The following is a 21,395-nucleotide window of genomic DNA, read 5'->3' as shown; positions in this document are numbered from 1 at the left end:
ATTACGTGCATTCGAATTATAATCTGACTTTAAACTCACACAATACAAATAGTAAACCTGGCCGATATCTCGATATGTAACAAGTACTGAAAATAAACATTCAACATATTATGTTAAGTAAAGCACATACGACTCTGCCAGGGCCAATAAAAACATATTGTTCCTTGTAACACAAACACTCACCGAGCTACATTATTTGTCACCAATACCTGAAGCTCCGTCAAAACTCAAATATCAACATATCAGGACGTCAAGGTAAACACAAATTTGGATAAATATGCCTATTTCAAAAACTAAAAATACAACAAATTTGTATACTTTAGTATGAAATTCCTACATTTATTACACTCACGCCTTCAGATATCAAAGAGAACAGTTTGTTAGGTATACAGAGTGTTTCAATATTCACGTTACAAACTATGGGATACTATTCCATGTACGAAAGAGCCAAAAATTAAATGGAAGTTGTGGTCTATCTCTTTTCGATTGCTGACTGTCGACGTTTAAACTCATTAATCCAAAAGTAAAAGGTATTCAGTGTTCGTAAAGGACATAATCCAACTCGGATTGGATCTGTGCAGCTGTCCAACCCTTCAAAGGAAAATGTTTAACGACCGCACGAAATTCGTTTTTCTCCATCCTAAGGAACTAACTACGCAGTTAACATTTCAGCTGGCAGCCAACAATCAACTAATAACAGTTGCCATTCAAAACTTGCTGTAATATCCGAGGAAATATCAGGCTTACCAACTACAGTGTAGGTTCCGAAAATGTCCCGCTCTTTCATACCAATTTACCAGACTTATCAAACCGTCCTCGTACACAATTCCTTACCCTGGCAGGTCAAACAGGGCACGCAATAAATCTCCGTTTAAGGAGCAAACACATTCGAAGTAGAATAATAATATAATACAATTATTGTATAATACAAACTAAAGTCACAAAAAATGACTAGAAAACATACATATTTATACGTTTACTAGTTTGAACAAAAAACAATACACAGTCCACGGACGCAAATGCAAAATTCTGTTAGTATATCCATATTCTCATCCAGATGAAACGTTTGTTAAGTTTGCCCAAATTTTACAACGAGCCAGTTGCTCAAGTAAGAATGTAAAACAGTGGGAACACACGTGATGAAAGACGATACGTTATTTATCGATTGCCACCGACATCCAGGCGGGCAGACAGGCAGACTGTCAGGTGGTGATGTAATATGTGGAAGATATAGTTACCCGCACATGTACTACTCACTTCGATACAGATCAGATCAGAGAACATGCCATCTTCATAATATCATCTATCAATATAGTCTATATATGTCCAAGGACGATTACAATAGACATCTAAATAAAAACACTTGTTAAGGCCTCCAAACACTGCGGTACCTCACGTATTAATACGTCGGCGACGTCACCTTCACACCACAAGCTACGTAGCAGACGTAGCTCCTTCCCCCTCTACCTAGTTTCCAACAATTGCTCACTTCCGTTCGGTCAGGGATGTACGCATCGAGGCGGTGGACGGTAAACATGTTAAAATTCAGTGCTTACCATTTTCAGGATAATTCTACTACATCTTTATCAAAGACTATTCTGATACGTTGTTAGGACTTGTTGATGCTGAGTACAACTTTACATCCATCGACGTGGGATCATACGGAAAGGAATAACAAGCTAAAGCCTTTCGGTGCCCTAAAGACGGACCTTTGATAGCAGGAGAGCCTAGAGTACTCTTGACGTTGCAGTGGGAGATAAAGGGTTTCCATTGCAACGATACGACGTAATAATACACCGAAAACGTGTTAGTACGTGAACTACGGCAGTGTGGGGAAGGAATTTAAAAATGGCTTTGTATGAGTAACCGTGAATTACTTGTGATTAAAACAAGCAACAGAGCGGCATATATAGTTTTAACACATACTTAATTAGCCATTTCATAAATGTTAATGCTCTTTTAATTTTTTTTATTTTTTAATTAGCAAAGGTTTGATATTTTTGTACTGTATGTCAAACCTCAAATGCATCGCCTACTGCGACACATATCGAGTATGATAATAATAATTTTTACATTTCCAGCTTATGAACGAAAACCAATGAAAGGATAACAATAATAAAAGAAGGATTTTTTGAACACTGTTCAGTCAGTGCTCCCAGAGGAAGTAGTACGAAGCGACCCAGAAGTGTACCAACAGCAGCACGTTATATTTGCCGAGTGGTAAAAACAACCTTGGCACTACCAAGGTTAAGTGTGGCTCTGGTATCAGTCTAACCACAAGTGGGATGAGCATTACAAAATCTACACATCTTGTACTAGAATTAAATTTAGTGGTTTTCGCTATCCGTTCACAGTGTCGACTCGTCTCCTAACTAAATTTAGCTACGTAATTCCACACGTTTGGACGTAAACGATAACACAGTGCACGACCATTCGTTCCTATATAGTAGTTGCGATTTGAATGCTGTAGTTGAAGTACTGTATGATGACAAATAGTCTGTAATTTACGCGAGTATTTAGAAGAGATAAGAACTACAATGGTTTTCACTTATATCCATTCATTTTCGCATCGCATCCCTATTCTCCCTGATTTCATGTCGCACTTTATTGATAATAAACACGATATGGGATGTTCAAAAAATTAAATGGCATACAACAACATTTTAAGTTGTAACGTAATTAAATGACAGTCCATTCTATTATGCTACACATACGTCTCTACATACATTTCTGAACATAATTTGCAGTTTTTTCGAATATAGATTAACTAAAAATCTTGCCACTTTTATTTTTGAATCGATTACTAGCAGTACATATTAAAGATATTTCTAACTGTGCTATCAGTTAGGTACATGAACAAGATAACGTGGATTCAGTCATATCAGACGTTGGATAATATCCAACTTTTTTTACTTATTAGTGAAAGCGCTCTGAAATTTAGTATGCATCACGTTTTCGAGTTTTCAACAACACTCGTAAAGTGTCAGTAATGAAAACAGTGCCGAAAAATAGGAAGCAAAAAACATTAACTGTAACATCTGTGGTCTTCTATGCTTAGAATAAATGTTGTACTTAAAGGAAACCAAACACAAAATTAGTTGTAAAATATTGATTTATTAGAAGGGACGCATAAGAATGTATTAGTCATGCGTAACACATCTGCCATTACGTAAAATTATAAATTTTTCTACAGTGTAAAAGTGAACAAAATAAATACGTATTAAGGCTGAAATGATGCCGTCACTCTGTTTATTTATGGTATCTGTAATGCGTGGGATATTTGGCGCTCAACTTTAATAAATCGCTGATTTGTGACGATAAAGATCAAGATTAACTGTAAAAACTGTCCTTTTGTGGGTATAATTAATATAATTTAGCAACAGTGTATCAAAATATTAACACCTCTTGTTGTTGGAATTTTAACATCTACGTTATTACGTGTAATCAACCGAGACTCGAATGTTGTACATTGTATCTCGCTCAGCGCCGTGCCGGGTAGGTAACTTAATAAACGTTAAAAAAAAAAAACACATAAAAGCTAATTGCCGCTAACAGAAATGTGTGGGTTTTAATCACGTAATTAAAACACGATTAACGCAGTGATAAATACTGACATTCAGAAATATCATTTAAAAAACAGTTATTTTTCGTGCATCTTGTAAGACAATTAACAATAGATACGTTTACAGCACATGAAACATTACAATTTTCTTTGTAATGACAGACATCGATGCAGAAAAATATCGAAAACCATACTATAGTTATTTAGAATAGTATGAGATTTCCAAAGACAAACTATTCCCAAAATGTTGAATTGAGTGTAACTTATATATGCTCAGCAACTAAAATAACGTTACAATTTCTTCGAAAACGTGTTTGTTGTAACGATAAACAACTTGTTCATCCGTACGTCTGTCTCCACTTATTTATCTCCGACCGCCGTCAAGGATAAGTCTTAAGGATAAACAAAAACAAATGCTTACGAAGAATAGCCTCACAAACTGTTGTTTTGCTGTCGATAAATTGAAAACGAACATAGGACTTGTCTAAATTTAAATACGAAAAGTGTTTGTTTTTATTATATCTACATCAATAGACAATCTAAATCATGACCTTTAACGTATCTAGTCAATTAATTACAGTGTTTTAAACACCATTTTGATGATTCATATTTTTAATATATTAATACAATTTTACAATTAATACAGTTTTAAATTTAAAGTATATAAAATCATACTCATTTTAGATATTTGTTTCTATAATTTTTTCAATTTATGTTTTAGTACATAGCGTAAAAGCTGACAATACGTGTTTACGATTGCCTTTAGAAGTGGCTTGTTTCAGCCCTCTTTGACAAAATGTAATATTTTCAATTAGCTCTAGAACGATGCACGTCAAGACCCAGGTTTACAGACGAAATTTTCAAGTTTCTTATCTTTGACCTTCAGCCTGTGCACCTTGTACTTAAGACAGAGTACACTACTGCCCTCTTTACATTCCTTATTGATAGAGGGGGAGGTTAAATTTATTCCAACTTCTTCCGATAACTGTCTTATCCTAAAGCACATTTGACATTGCTTACGTAAAACTCACAGTGCAGCTCTCCATACAATTGTATGTGTAGATTTGTTTTTCATCGGTTAGCATCTCCATACTAGGATAATCAAGCGATTAAAAAGCAATCCTAGCTAAGAGACCGCTATAAAAGTTTATTCCGCCCATTTTCGTGGAATCTCTCTATCCCGGCAACAAGTACGAGGATGGAATCGGAATTAACCAGGAGAAATCTTCTCTCTTGTTCTATAACTATGCACTTTCCCCCAGATCAAAATAACCAGTTTTAGGATTTCCATCAGGTGACAAGACAAGGAGTAAAGATCAGTCCGACTGATATGCTGGTTCTGGAACCACTGCAGTGACGTACTCTTAAATCTTACAAAAATACATTTTGGACTCATTGGGGGAGCGGAGAGTTACACAAGACGATGATTTTATGATAAGCCACTTAGAAATACTCTACCATGTACCAAAAATAGAAAAAAATAAATAAATAAGGTTTTTTCGCTGATTCCAGAACTGTGTAAGCAAATAGTACACCAAACATTTATAGGTAAGCCATCATTACATATAGCAGTTTTATAAGTAATCAAAGAAAACGTATAATATGTACATTTAATCATAAGACGTTAGCCATAAGAATAAGTAATTATTATTACTGTAGGTTATATTCAAAAAAGTTATCATCAACAAAACTGGAGACAAAAAAATGAGGTTCCCGATGCATTATGTTAGCTTCATCACAATTCATATGATCGTAATAAGAAGATAAAACTAAGAAAACACTCTTAGGAACCTATCCAACGACTCAGATGTGTTCATAGACAGGACGAGGCAACATATAAATTGTACGGGGCGTCCAAATCTCCGTTTACGTCTCTAGGAATTCTAATGTACCGGTTTAGAGATATCGATAGGACCAGAAACTGGGACATCACTTGGACTGTTCTCCGTTAATGTCCCACTTTACAAAATCTTTCGTTTGTGGCTTACACTACTACTTGCATAACGTTATGAGCACAGATATAAAATAGATACAAAAACAGATATAAAGAGTTACAATGTACGGACGGGATCTACAGATACGGCATCTTCAGTTAATTTCTATTACATAGTTTCGTAAAAATAATTTTAAAAATACTATATTTTAACTTCATATTAGAATATTGTATAGAACTTTTTTAAATATAATTTAGAATAACTGAGTTTACAGATCGATACATTGAAAACAAACTATAGTTCCGAAAATCTTTTTAATGTAAATTAAAGACTTGTATTTTTTGCAATTCTTGCATCCAACCAAAAATTATTTATTGCATCCTCAACAAAAACGGACACAGTGCGAGGGTGAGGAGTAACAAAATAGGCAATAATACCTACGGCGGACAACTTCAACTCCATGTTATAATGTTGAAATTGTTATTCTTATTACTCTTATTATAACCTAACTTACACAACAAATATGCACACGGTTTCATTCTAAAGAGTTAATTACTTATATCGTATTGATAATAAACGAACCGGACGTTAATGTTTCAAATAATTTATTTTCCTTGCTTAACCTCATTTGTAAGTAGGGGAAATTATGTGTTTTGCAATAATAATAAAGCATTTTCCTAATCACTAGATTGTGGCTCACTAGAAACTAAATGTTTTGTATCTTATTAATAATTTCTGGTTTGTAGTAAGATAGCATCACCAGTAAATTAGACCGTTTTAGCGTTACGATTTGTTTTAATGTAAAACAAGTAACCAGACAAGAATCGAGATATAACAGGAAGTCTTTGGCTGCTATTTTTGTCTATTAACACTTCCCGGAATTGTGCGAACCACTCGCATATCGCCCTTGTGATAATAAAATCGCACTTTTACGACAATCTCCGTCAACACAAACTCACACTTGTCGCTAGCCTTGATGGACGCCTGCATTGTTTAACTGGAATGTATATTCTGTCAATACTCTCAATGAATATCTCTATTGGCAAGTCCATTACGTAACTATCAATAATAATGAATGACATAACGTAATCTAGACATTCTCACTGTTTGCAGGCAGATAAACCTAGTTATCTGTTCTCTGATATGACTGTTCCAATACGACAATGACCGTCAACAAACGAGATAAACCTCTACAAATAGGTCCAGAGGGTTCTTTACTTCCACAATTAAATGACCCCGGAACAGCAGGCCTTGTAGGAAACCCACACATTTCTACATTTGAAAAAGTTCTCCAACCGAAGCCTGAAGACCAAACTCATCGCGGGGTGACCGGAAGATCACACTGCAAACTGGAAAAGGAAATGAATATTTCACCTCAAAACCATAATAATGTTTTCTTAGTTTTCATATTTTGTGTTTTACACAAACAACTTTCATAATTTTCATTAGAGAGATCTCTTGAAGGGTTTGAATCAGAGACACTGGGTGGTAGAGGATTGAACTACAAACATGAATTTTACATGTTAATACGACAATTTTAAATACACGACAAGTCAATTCCACTGATATAAAGTATTAACGGTGTCACACTCCTTATCTGTAAACGATAACTTATCGACAAAATAAACTCGTTTATCAATATTGCAGAAACGCTTCCATTTAAAAATTTATCCATGAAAGGTAAAACCAGAGCATTTACAAAAGAACGAAGAATTATACTGAGGAATGTCGTTTTGAACAGCGCTGTGGTCCAACCACAATGGTAAATGAAACAAGTACCGGAAAGTATATTTTCTGTTTCTATACAATATACAAATGTATGGGTTTAATTTTATCAACCTTATTGCATCCATATATCACCGTTAAAGTTGTAGTAAGAACATACAATTTTTTAATTTTATTTCATTTTCAATTTCATTACTGCGCCATATCCAAGAAGCAGCACATCCTGTCTAACGCAAGCCGTTGGTTGGAAACTGTTTCAAAGGCCTTCGTCCACCCTGAGGCAGTATTTTCAGAGAGAACTCCTGATTCTTAACTTCGGTTATAATTTATAGTTTTTAACTACTTGTTTTATGCCAAGTTTATTTCAGGAAGATTTTGTATACAAATCAGCCTATTGCAATTCGCGTTCATAGTAGCGCTCAAGGAAAATTTCTGCAAAACATCACCGAACAATATAAAATATATAAAAAAACACCAAACAAGTTGAAATCTGGTACAAAAATTTGGATCTTATAAATGTCTTGACTAAGTTTGATGGCCAGCTTGGAACACAATTTGGATTCTATATGGCAGCCGTATACGTAAGATTTACCCAAAGACTGTGCAACCCCAGCATGTTGTGACTACTGGTGTATATTCTCTTATTCTGCCGTATAAAAACACGGCAGAATAAAACGTAAAACGTAACAAAAACAAGGTGAAAAAGTAATTAAACATAAGCTATATTTGAAATCTTACCGGTACCAAAAACAAAAGCAGAAGAAATAAAAGACAAAGTAAATGTGTACCGCGCACCACAGCAGGAATTTGAAGAGGTTTTGTTTGTGAAGGTCTAAAAAAATTGAAGTCCCTGTCTAACCTTGTCATTGGTTTTTTGACAGTCAAGAAGAGGAAAAGTACTTATGTGGCGTCTGCACTTTTTTTGTTGGCGGGTGGTCCGGCCAGTGTCTGAGCCGAGCCTTTTTCCTATTCTCGGCCACAACTTTACTGGGCTTGTCGTTTGCGATTGCTAGGTTGCTACCTCTTTGGTACTTGCAGCTGTTTTTATTACTGGTCTTTTACGCGTTGCTTTGCCATGTTGATTCAGGGAGAGGTTTAGCTCTTCTCTTGTAACCAGTGCCGAAGTAGGACGTCCTGAATTTTCCAGTGGACAGAGAGTTTGTTTATTATAGTTTTGGTTCTTCAAAGCTGCTGACCCGCTCTCTACAGGCCCCGGCAATGTTAAGTTCTTGCCTTCCAGAGAAGCTCCACGTACCTCGCAATTTTATATTAGACCCAGTATTGCTTTCAAATTTTAGTGAACCAACGCTTAAAAACCAACACAACCATTGCACTTACAACACAACGATGGTAAACGTCCGGAATTCTGACCAACTGTCAAATTACCACCGTCAATAGTGAGTTTCAAACCGACGATTTCGCACCCTTATTGTAATTACCAGAACTCAAAACGACTGATGGGTGTGTTGGCCAGTGCTATCACCACCACACGCCAGTTAGTTGAAGTGCCGGCTGTAGAAGTTCAGTCAACTAGCTGATAGGCGGGGCGAAGGTTAACTGTGGCAGAGTCGGCGCCCATGCCCCTCTCATGGTGGTACATGCGTCAGTTCCCACTAGCTTTAAACACGTAAAATAAACTAATTTATGCGTTAAGAATCATGGTGGTACATGAGTCAGTTCCCACTAGCTTTAAACACGTAAAATAAACTAATTTATGCGTTAAGAATCATGGTGGTACATGCGTCAGTTCCCACTAGCTTTAAACACGTAAAATAAACTAATTTATGCGTTAAGAATCATGGTGGTACATGCGTCAGTTCCCACTAGCGTTAAACACGTAAAATAAACTACATTATGACTAAGTTTAAAACGAACACTTGTTTAGACATAGTTTTATTACCAACTACCATGCCAAGTTAATATTTGTTCACATAGTCATTAGTCATATCACAGCTGCAAACCTCGTCAAGTTTTGGTAGATGTTAACTTCAGTCGCAGTGGGTTGCAGTAAAAACTGTTCCAAAGCGACCAAGAAATATTTTGCAATAAGTTACGGATGATAGTTATGTAATACCATTAACTTTATAAACAATGGCAAATATTAAACAAAAGAATCCCGTCTGTTTATAAATTATTGTCTTTTAAAATTGTTGTTTAAGTCTTGTCGCCTCGTATACTGTTAGAAGAAAAAAAGCGTTAAGAAGCGTTGATTTTAATTTACTTACGGCACCTAAGTTATTGAAGTTATTTTATCCACTTCAAGATAAGAATAACAATTTAACACCACTGTGTGTTTACGAAATATTTTAATGATTTGCTTCCTAACCCTCATCACGTGGAACAGTCCCAAAACAACAACCATACCCTGACCTGACTGTACAGCAATGGTCTTTCACTTCTGTCCCTGGCATTGCTCACGACAGCGAAACATTCTTCACTTATCAACAAGAATGAGTACCGTAGTTTGATAAATCTTTAGTAAACAAGGTGAACACGTGCGCCAGGCAACGTCAACGTCAACCATCTGTCAATCGTGAATTAAAGTCAAGACGTGAAGCAAACACTTGCAGAATAACTTCGTGTACACGTCACTTAATGCCAACAACCCAACCCGGCAGTAAAACTGTAACGATTACTGTCCACATGAAGTCCATTCCAATAGAAAATACATTGGAAAACCTGAAATGAATTCTTTCCATAAACAGAAGATTAAAAACATATTAACTTAACTGTTTAATTCATAGGGAACTTCAGTCTGTATAACTTAAAAATGTGTCTGCTACATAAAACAAACCAACAGGCTCAAATTATATTGTGATAAACTTTAATCGAGGACGAAGAAGAAATTAAATTTAATGTTTTTATAAAACACCCAATTCTGAAATAAATGTCGGATTGTATTTTAACAACAATCTGCACAATTCAAACCGTGTAATAAGAAAACACGGTAATTAATAAATATACGGGATGAATAATATAATAATCTACTGAAGTTTAGCAAAAACTATAAATTCGAATGAAGTGAAACGTGCTAAAGCGTCACCAACAACAGAAACAAAAACTTGAGTCAGTATAGTTTATCAAGAAAAAACAAAATTAGTGTTATCAACTTCCGAGAAATGATATTGCAATAATCGGAAAAAGGACCTAGCAAAGCGATAGTGAACTAGATTGACTGGTCCTATAACTAACCGTAGAGTGACATCTAGATTTAGATTCTCTAGATTTTATCACAGTAAATAACTGCAATCAGCGTAATCAATTAGTATCCGGGAAAGTAGTTTCATTTACCTAGGGGTCCGGCCGAATTTATTTTCGACAAGAATTTACAAAAATAAGAGAATGTTATGTTAACTGTTGTTCCTTGCAGAGTTTCACATTCTATAAATAGAACGCTAGTTAGTTGTCCAACTAATCGTGTGTATTGTTCAGAGAAATTTCACAGTCACCACAATAGTAACGATGTCTAGCGGTAAAGGGAAAGTACCCAGAGGGTTGAATAGTAACAAAAATACCCTTTCTGGCTCTGGGCACATACCAGATAACAATTATAATTATTCAGCTGTTTACAGTTAAGTCTAAACAATTTATGTGGAGGACGGATCGTGAATAATTTGGTTGAACACGAAAAACCACTCTGGTCCCGTTCAGGTTTCATGGACGATATTTATATACATATTATACACAGCTAGAACTCCATGGACAACATATCTCCAGATAGCTCTAGGTGTGACTAACAACGCCAGCTCTGTCTTGTATGAGCCATATGTCATCAGTATTTTCAGTATTTTACAGAAAAGTGGAACTCAGTAACTCGAAGTGCTCTAAAGATCTCATTGCCAAGTAACTATCAATCTCCTAAGAGTAACAAACCAAAAACTTCCGTTCAGGTTTCATTGACGTCATAAAGTAAGCCATTACCTTTCAACGGCTAGAATTTCATGGACAACATACTACCAGGTAAATCTTTGTCTTGATGAGATACTCTCTCACAACGTCAGTTTTGTATTGTAGGAGCCGTATGTCATCAATCTTTTACGTTAAATTTTAGGTTTTTCATTTGGTAAGTAAATTACCTTTCTTATATAAAACTAAGGGTCTCGTCGATCCCGTAAGAACAGTGTGTGAGTTATATAAAATATGTCGATTACATGACATTTCGATAAATAACTTAGGGGTAAATCAAAGTTCCACGAATGAGAACTACGCCCCATATATTTTCTGAAGAATCTTGGCGCTCAAATTGGCTACCAAATCAAACAATTACACTCCACAGCTCCCAGGAATCCATCCTTACCATTCCTTACCACCACTTGAGACAAACAGGACAAACTAACTTGGTTGTTTTCTGCGACATACTTGAAGACTGCCCGCGGAGCCAACACTTCTATATTTGTTCGTTCCAGTTGTATCAGACACCGGATTGGTGCCTGTTTACGGGTTCTTACAACGGCTGACGGCTGCAGAACCTAGAAACTTGTTATGTATAATGCACCATTCTCCCTTCACACAATAAATAAACTGTGGCGGTCTACCGCGACCTGTTACCGTCAATTTTGGTTAGTCTAGCTCCAGAAAGACAAATTAAAGAAAACTTGTGCAAGTAAAATATTTTGTTTTTTGTGTAATTGCTGTGTAAAGCTAAAGTTTTTGTTGTAATTGAGAGCAAACACTCAATTTAACAAAAATGACAGTAAATACATTTGTTAAAGTATCTTTAATCGTCCAACAGGACGTCAATGACGAATACATTGGAAAAGTCTATGCAATAAAAGAAGACAAATAAGAATAACAATTTTAAAAAGTTGCATCTATATTCTATAACTTTAAAGTTGTCAGTATTCTTCCTCAAATACCAAAAACGAGTTACACAAAAAAAACCTTTTAAGATATCAATCTGCTTTGTTAGGAAGAAAACTAATATAACGACAGATAATGGATTTAACATATGACTAGTAGTGGTAAAGAATAAAAAGAGATATTATTCAAACGTTTTTGTGAATTTTAAATAAGAAACTATACTATGCGAGGAGAGTGATACTGACTCCTAAACGGACGGCCTAGTCTAAGAGCAAGATATATCGTGTTGCCGAAGATTCTACCCGCTTTCTTATTAACAATAATGTAGACTTCACATTTAAGGATGAAGTGCGCTTGGAGGCTCACATGCTGTTTATTGGTAAACATTTAATTCTTATTATATACGAAAGCAACACGTTAGATTGTGGTAATTGTTATGTCCTGTTCGAAAAAAATAGTAAAAAACATTACATATTGACGAACTAATTCGTAATAATGAATGTATCACGTTTTCAACATTAAGCGTCAGACACAATCAGGTACCGTAACATCAAACCAAACACGATACAGGAAAAGTATGTTGGTATGATTTAGACGCGTGCAAGAACTGAAGCGGAGGGGAAACATATCTACGCGTGCACAACATTAAAGAAATTACAAGAAAGAGCGTGCTATAATGTAATAAGTAAATAATAAAAAATAAAATTCCATCCAATTAAATAACAACGATCAGTGCAGGAAATCATGTTGGCGCAAGATTTACTACATGCAATGCAGCTTCACATTAACTAATTAAATTGTACATCATACAGCAAACACGTTCTAATTGTTACACCGCATCGGTTTAATTCAGAAGAGGCTACATAAAAAAATACCTTGGAAAAAATTGTGGTTTATAAATATGTGGAACGCTTTACATTTGTGTAAGTAAGTCAATATTAGATTGTTAACCAATATTTCGTTTATACTAACTTTATTAAAATTCCGTCAAACGTAACATTTTCAATTTATATGAAAAAAAGGACAAAACTTGGTAAACTTTAACTATGTTGTCTAAAACTGCAGTAAAATTTAAAAAAAATAGCATAACCAACTCACTCGGCTTGGGAGGATACGACGGGTAGTTGTGGTTGACAGTATCCAGAAACATATCCAGGACTGTATCCGGTGTGTATATACCCGGCGGGGAGTACGGCGGGCCACATCGCACTCGCACTGCTATCCCTGACTGTCACTATCATCCACTGCCACTGCCACTGTCACCGTTCAGCGCTCAACACTCACTGAGTGGACGCTAGAGTCCGACTGAGGCGGCACGGTTTCAGGCTTATCGCCGCCGGCTTGGCACGGTCCGGCAAGGTCACATCAAACGGCACAACTCACGTCTGATGCGTCGTAAAGGGGATTTAGGTGCAACGGTAATCACGCATTGAATACGAAATCGGGTGGACAAGCTTTTGAAAAAAAAAAAAAAAAAAAACAAACAAACAAACAAAAGAGGGTCTAAATCATAACCTAGTGGTATTCTAAACTGTAAAAAGTCCCCGTCGCGAATTATAGTTCACATTCTAGTATAAATATATCACCTATTGTCGTAAACTGTACACGAAAAACAGTTCCATAGATAGAAAAAATTACCATAATTTAAGCGAGTGTCAAAAACCAGTTTTTAATACGTTTTCTTCATAGCAGATCATATATACGGAGTACAGACTTTCTAATACCTCAGCATCAATCAGAATTCAGTAGTACACGAACTGCAATCTACCAAATTTTTTTATGGTGTGTGGTTTATAATTAATTAGTGTTGGAGCCTCTTATAAGTTCTCATATACAACTTTACACTCCTAAAATCTAAAAGAATTACACATTAGTAGACTGCAATAACTTATACAACAGCAAAATCAGGTCCACATAACTTTGTATAACAGGTCAATTTCATAACATAAGAAATTCACCTGTCAATTTTTAACGAGAACATGTAAAATTTAACGCGTGATCCTCGTGTAGGTAAACCGATGACGTGAAGGAATGCATCTACTTTTGAAAGTATCTCTATGCAATTTGTATTTGTTATAGCATTTTTATTGAAATTGCAATAGGCAGTATAAAATCATGCATCGCCATAAGATCATAAGACTTAAAAAAAAAAAAAAACACACCAGAACCCCACTTTAGTTTCACTACGTGTCTTACCATAAGAAAGTTTCCATTACTTGAACAAGTTTTTAAAACATGCTTCTAACATTATGTTGCTGACACAAAAGTAAGGAATTGACAGAAATAGTTTTAATTGGAGTGACGGTTGCAATTTGAGATCGAATTATGAGGACAGCTTGAAAATAGCGGAACCAAAACAAACCGGCTGAGTAAACAGTGAGTGGGTCCACAGCGACGTATCGGGCTAAGAAAAAACAAAATATGGATTAAACCTGTTTACTTGGAAAAAAGAAAGCATCTTTGTGTGACTGGTTCATCTAATACTGATAATATGGCAGTTACAGCCTAAATAAACTTGATGCATCTGCTAAAAGCGACTGGCGATTTCACGTAAGCATGGTGCTGCAATAAGTAGTCAACATGTACTCGTATATCAGTTAAACATTTGGCCGTTTTAAGAGTTAGAAACCTTAAAATACCTCAGACCTTAAAATATAGTTGTTTAAAAATTCCCCTTTAAGTACAAAACTTACGACAATGAGGTAGAATAAATCATCCACACTAGCGCTATTCATTTTTTTAGTTCCTACTTTAAAATGACCACTGCAGTATTGTGCTTCCTTCACACTTTGATTACTTCCTCCAATAGTACTGACAGATTACTGAATTAGGATAAGGAATGATCAGTAAATTTAAATGAAATTTGGACAGAATTTTTCGAAAAAAGTTGGAACGGAAGATCTGTACAAAAACATAAACACTGCGCAGTATCAACAAAATACAATGTTGAATTGCAAATATAAAAAAAAAATTACTGAAAATTGATAAAATCTTGTAAAAAGGCGATTATTTGTAATATTTTGTACATGAGTGGAACAAGTTAGTTATTATACCATTTGGTCCTTTAATTTACTTTATCTGACGAGCGTAGTAAGACACAACTTAGAAAATATAATATATAAACAAACAGCCGCTAAATATAAGATGTATATACGGTTATTATATTCATGATAATAAAGAACTTTTAAACATTTTAAAGGATTTTATTTTTGTTGTAAAGAAGTAAGCGTGATAGAATGTGATGGCGTCTTTATTGAGTAACAAACTTGTTGTACCATATACATATGATTCTTCTTTAGAACATAACATTATACTGCGAAATTAGTAAACACATCACTGTCATAAAACCTTTAGTATATACCTCAAGAGCCAAAAAAATAAACACTGATCATAAGCAAGAAGAACTTGACGCTTATGAAACATTATACATAATAAAACATAAAGATAAAATATTGAACAATGATTTTGGACCGATTCAAAATTCACCCTTCCTTTAAAATATAACAAAATTCTTTTTGGCCCAAATTTTTATACATATATTAATATTTATTTTATTTTACTTTAAATTAAACAAATCTTTTATTAAGCTTTACTCAGCTGATAATTAATTTGAAATGTTAAATATTTATATTATTCAAATTGTTGTTTCACAAATTATTAGAGAATTGTGACTTTTCGTTCATCAATTATTACAAAGTACTGATCAAAACGTTTTACAGAAAACTTAAATACAATCACATAGTGCATAATATGTAAAAAGATAACGGTACAACAAACAGCAATTTCAACACAGAACCAAAGAAATTGGGATAAATAATTAGCGTGGGCGGCATTGACACAAAGACAGTTTTATCTAAAGTCTAAAGGTTTGTTTGAACGGGAGCAGGCTCCGTCTACAAAGCTCGGCTTGTTTCAACAGTAAACAACCAGAAATATTATGAAAGAAACAACAGAGACTTATTACATATAAGATAGACGAACACCACAGAAGATCTTAAGGTCGCAATTTCTTGTTTTCCAATTACAAATCAGTGTATGCACTGTACACTGTTTTATTGTACATTTAACAATTTAGCCATTTAATATTCATTACTAGATATTAGCACAGTCCTTTCTCGAATACAGTTGTATAACAACAGTTCAAGTATACATTTTATGAATTACAAACAAGCGTATGCAAACATACTCTGTTTTGTTAAATATTTCTCGGACATAGTTGTATGACAACAGTTCAAATCAAGAGTTGATGTTGTATGAGAATGACAAGGTGTACATAGAGCCATCCCACCAAAACTGCGGAACGATGAAAAATATCTTTTAGAAAACGCAAATCCTCTCTACAAGTAAATCTTGAAAAACTATTACCCCTCAAAATGCCCATATGCGAGTACTGGGCAAGATATAAATATTCTTTTCATACATAATGATCTTTTATTCAATTCCAACTATAAAAATTATAAAATATATTGGGTGAAAATAAACTCTTTCGCCCTGATATTTTCAAACGCCCATTTAGAGGTTTCCATAACATAACTGATATTATTTAGCAAAATATATTATCATTATTATAACAGAAGTGTTTTACAAATAAGACACCTAGCCCAAATATGGAGGAGATAAGGGAAAGTCTGGTTTCCCTGAACAAAATGGTGGCAATTTCAACCTTCACTGGTTCATTCCCAATATGCGCTAGAGTTGAGTAAGCTGGTAGAGTGGTCGGTACTCTACCTGTGTAAACCCGCCTTGTAGATCTGATTTATTATTGACATCTACAATATGACCTACTCCAAGTCTAAGATTAAACACTTTAGCTAGATGCGGCATACCCAGGACAAACACGCAATTGATTTCTACTCAGAAAATTCCCAAAATATTTATCAATTTGTGTGCAGCAAAATTGTGCTCTACACTTCTGTAGGTACAAAAGTAATGTTTCACAAACCAAACGAGAACACAACTCCAGAGCAAGATGGACGACGGGCTGACTCTAAGTTGCTTAGAGAACATGACTGCCGGAAATGATGACATCTACAACAGACCTGCTGTAATGACGAGCATTATTCAGTTTTCTGTCAAGCACAGCGGTTTACTTCACTACTCTTGGCAGTACCCACTGTTGGGGTTTTGAGTATGGTATTATGGACGACGAGTAATTGCAATACTAAAGAACTTTTTGGTTACTTATCACATACAAAAAAAAACTTTACCTAATACTAGATTGAAATAATTTTACATACTGCGAACATTCGAGATCCCCGGGTGAATCTTTATAGAATACCTATCGATTCAATTAAATTAAATAATAGCTTAAAGCCAAACAGTAAACGAGTTTAAAATGAACAACCGCTAAACAATTCAACACAAATATAAAAATAAATCATACCTATTAGTAATAGCGGGATTGTATGTATTTACAATGCATCTATAACAATTCAAACAATCGACAGGTTAGATTAAATTCAAGGACTTTGTTGATAGTGTTTAAAGAGAGAGAGCAGTTAGTTCTAATAGAAGTTAATTGGACGAGGCAATAGTTATTATATGTGTACAACAATATATTATATTATTTTTGTGATGTGTCTGAAGATGATAGCCTCGCTATCGAAAGGCCTCACAAAACAATAAGTTTTAAATATTGATTTTATGTTTTTCATGTAATTTAATATATTATATTGTTTTCTTTTGTAACGGAATGATGGGTGCAGGTTAACTGTCCACTATAGTACAGAGATCACATAGCTATTTGCACATCTTGCAGTAATACGCTACTCGATGCTTATCATTCGTAGAACACACATGTATATCTGCACGTATGGCAAAAGTCAATATACTGAGAATTTAAAAAGCCTCACATGAATCGCAGCTCGCCTCTTATTACTGAATAGGCCGAAGTTGATCAGGGGCCTATACAGAAGACTAACTAAAATTATCAACAAAAAATCTAGTGTAAGAAAAATACACATTCCTTAGTATGTTGTGTGCACTTATTGTGGAAGACGGATAACCTATCTATTTATACAACAACTTCTACAATAAGTAAACTTCTACAAGGGGAATCCACACGAAAATCTCAGGTGGCATGATTATCCAAGTACATATCGAGAAATTGTGCGCACGAGGTACGTGATAAAGCTGGAACTCATAGTAAGATTATTATAATGAAAGATTAGACTTGCAATACGTACAGTTTTTATGAGAACTGTTATTTACGAAACTGATAAACTATTGGATGAAATCCAGGCAAAACATTCTTGCATAGTTACATTAGCCAAGTGGACAGTCAGCGAGTGTTTAACATTACAAAGCATAGGCATTCATCTCACAGTTCTTATCCTGTCCAAAGAAAATGTGAGAAAAATAAAGAGCCTCAGTAAAGAGACTTAAGGAACTCCATTTCTAACTGGTTTTAGCAAGAGTAGTAATTACATTTTGCATAGGAAAGTTCAATTGTTAGTTCTGTTTGACACATAAGAACAGATGAGTCTCCAATGCATTCCTTCAATACAGAATAGACAAAACATTGCTCATCCCTGACAGAACGAAAGACTGTATGTAGATCACGAAATGTATTGAGAAACTATTTCCTATATAGAAAGTTTCTAACGGAATCGAAATAGTAAACATGGTTGAGAAAGTGAAATGATTTAAAATTAGACCAACATGGAACACGAGCTCATATGGGTTAATAGTGTGTCGACTACAATACAGTACGTACACATAGCCAGACATCACAGTGTTGCTCTTTCCACTAAACATGTAATCCTACTGGACGAATAAACCATCACTACAGTTCCGATTTAGAGTTAGCAAAAATATGCCACATCCAAACATAACAATGCCTTAGTCAATTGGTAATCACAGAAGCGTTCTGTTTAGCATAAATACAGGAATGATGAAAGATAAAAGGGAGTGTCTCGTCCTCAGTAATACAAAAGCATAAACAAACACAAAACGCAAACAACGACTCGCATTCATCACACAAAAACAAAGCAATCCAATGCTGACCCATTCACAATTCCTGTCGATATCCCAGTTTCTGATTACGATCCCCATTCTCCATACCAACCACTGTCAGATGTAATTATTACCATCACGAAGTCTAGTGCGGTCAGTCGGCGTATTCAGCGTATGTTAATAGTCAAATTAATTAGAATCAAGAGCCGTGTAGTATTGCGCATGCGCATCCATTGCCCACTCTACGTGCTGAACTGCTCGCGGAACGTCCCCAGCGGTTCCAGGGAAGGAGGATGTCAGGAGGGTTTCCCGCGGCGGCAACTGTCAGACTCCAGCTGATCGCGCAGATATGGTCACTCGGCCGAGGCTCCACTCAGCATACTGACAGTCGAGTTGTGGTCTCACTGTTAAATATGTAGTACGCTGCCATCCGGTTGGATAATCGCGGGCGTCACGAGAATCGAAACAAAGGTAAGACCTTGAACGACCTGAATCACTTAGAAGACGTGGTCCAAAACTGAATGGGCTTCAGTAACTGCGCGTTAACTATTTACTACGTAAAAGTTGCCTATTGTTATGGTAAAGTTGACAAGTAAAACCAAATAACACTTTTTCTCCGTTTTAAAAAAAATCTGGGACGAGATAGCATTAACGGAGGTAAGGTAATTCATGATTTGGTACACAATTTTTTCTCCAAACTATGAACTGGTTGTCCGTGTATACCCCATACTAACTTCTGTTGTGCGATATTATACAGAACAAAAAAAATCGCTCTGCGAAAGATTTTTCCAAAAACTTATTCTGAGTACCTAGATAACTCATTTTCCCAAACATACATTTAAATTAGTTAATTTGGTCAAAGTTGCACGCCTAAAATACTGGACCTTAAAAGAAACGGCGACTTTAAACTGCATTGCAGAGTAGTGCAATTTCTTTATCAAACGAAAAAAGTCTTCCAAATATATACATTTCCTTAGTTTTGTCTCCATTAGAAAGAGTAACGTAGAACCATTCGAATAACCATAACATATTCATAAACCACTCGTAGCTGTATTACAGTCACATGATTGTAAAATGTAAAATGAAAAACCTCTATGCGAGGAATTACATCAAAATTAGGGCCTAACTACAACATTTGGTAAATTTACAACTGAAGATAACTGTAATTTACTCGTGGAGTGATCAAAACAACTTTTACTGTTACGTCTTTAGGAATGTTACCTGAATGTTATCTGAAGGGGTTACTATGAATTAAAAATACAAAACAATATTTTCCCAACCATATTAAAGGCAGAGTCCTGGATTGCACTATACAACCGTATCATACTGGATGTACGAGTGACGTTCCCCCCAAACGAAAGAAAGCACTGATGAAATCATCACGTTTCTGGGATAGGGCACGGATTGTATTCACGACTTGTGACAAGTATGCCAAGTAACACCACCTAACCATTAAATACAGAGGTCTGGATTGTAATATACACAAATATATTAATGGATATTAACGTCCCCCGAAATCTCCTTTAGAGCCAAAGTTAAAAAACTTATTTAAATCTGCCCTAGCACTAACCAAGCTTTGAATGTTATTGCACGTCTCTCAAAGAAGGCGGTCATCCCCGACTTGATCGATTCCAGAAACGTATATAGGGAAGATAAATGGCATTTACTCCTGAAACTGTACAGAACAGACGTGGCGAACTGTGAGTATTGATGGGGGATTGCTATAACGGTGCAACTCTCGTTATAGTACAATATTTTGTCACAACACTGTCACAGCCTAGCTCGTCTATGTACGTTAAGACGGCAGAACTGTACTTTGGATAAATTAAGGGTACCAACATTTCCCATTTAACGATCTCTATACTAATAAAACAGTGTACCAGATATGAAACATATTATACGTACATTACATAATACGAAAGGAAAACAAATTTACATAAATCCTAGAACTGCTACAGGAAAGTTGCATCAATGTAAAAACCAATTCACTCCATAAACTAATGATAACGCCTGTGTGGTTACGCTCTTTCCTGAGATATGGCAGCACTCACAGTAACATGAGGGAGTATATGATACAGGCCGCTATTGTGGAAGTACTTGTCTAGTTTGGGATAGCCTACATTCTGAAATGAAAATAGCTTTTAGTTTGTAAAATGTAAATGTTATGCCTACAAAAATATAGTTTGAACTGGGCACCGTCTTGTTCTGTGTGCAATGAAATATAAGTCTAGTGTACGCATGAGAGTTGTCACTCAGAAAATAAATACTGACAGGATAACTGCCATTTGAGCATTAACAGAAATTGTAAAGACAACTCTTCCCGAGGTCACTAGTACAGAACTAATCGCAAATAATAGACAAATCTCACTTATAATACTCTTCCAAAATATGTCTGCTTCTGCTTCGAATTTTCAAATACG

General features: G+C 35.4%; 1 protein-coding gene across 2 annotated transcripts in view; it reads right to left on the bottom strand.

The window, feature by feature from the left end:
* The window catches only part of LOC124352873 (hypoxia-inducible factor 1-alpha-like), a 177,153-nt gene that overhangs the window by 131,591 nt on the left and 24,167 nt on the right, over nt 1-21,395 (bottom strand). Inside the window, exon 1 of one of the 2 annotated variants that reach the window (XM_046802588.1) lies at nt 13,120-13,316. The exons of the other annotated variant lie outside the window; for it this stretch is intronic. Coding sequence (XP_046658544.1) covers nt 13,120-13,262 — 143 coding nt within the window. The 5' untranslated portion in view covers nt 13,263-13,316. Of the gene's footprint in view, nt 1-13,119; nt 13,317-21,395 lie in introns of those variants that run through there. 2 annotated transcript variants of the gene reach the window in all.

This window comes from Homalodisca vitripennis, chromosome 1 (assembly GCF_021130785.1).
Source record: "Homalodisca vitripennis isolate AUS2020 chromosome 1, UT_GWSS_2.1, whole genome shotgun sequence".
Classification (NCBI taxonomy): Eukaryota; Metazoa; Arthropoda; class Insecta; order Hemiptera; family Cicadellidae; genus Homalodisca; species Homalodisca vitripennis.
This window is presented reverse-complemented; position numbering and strand designations above follow the sequence as displayed.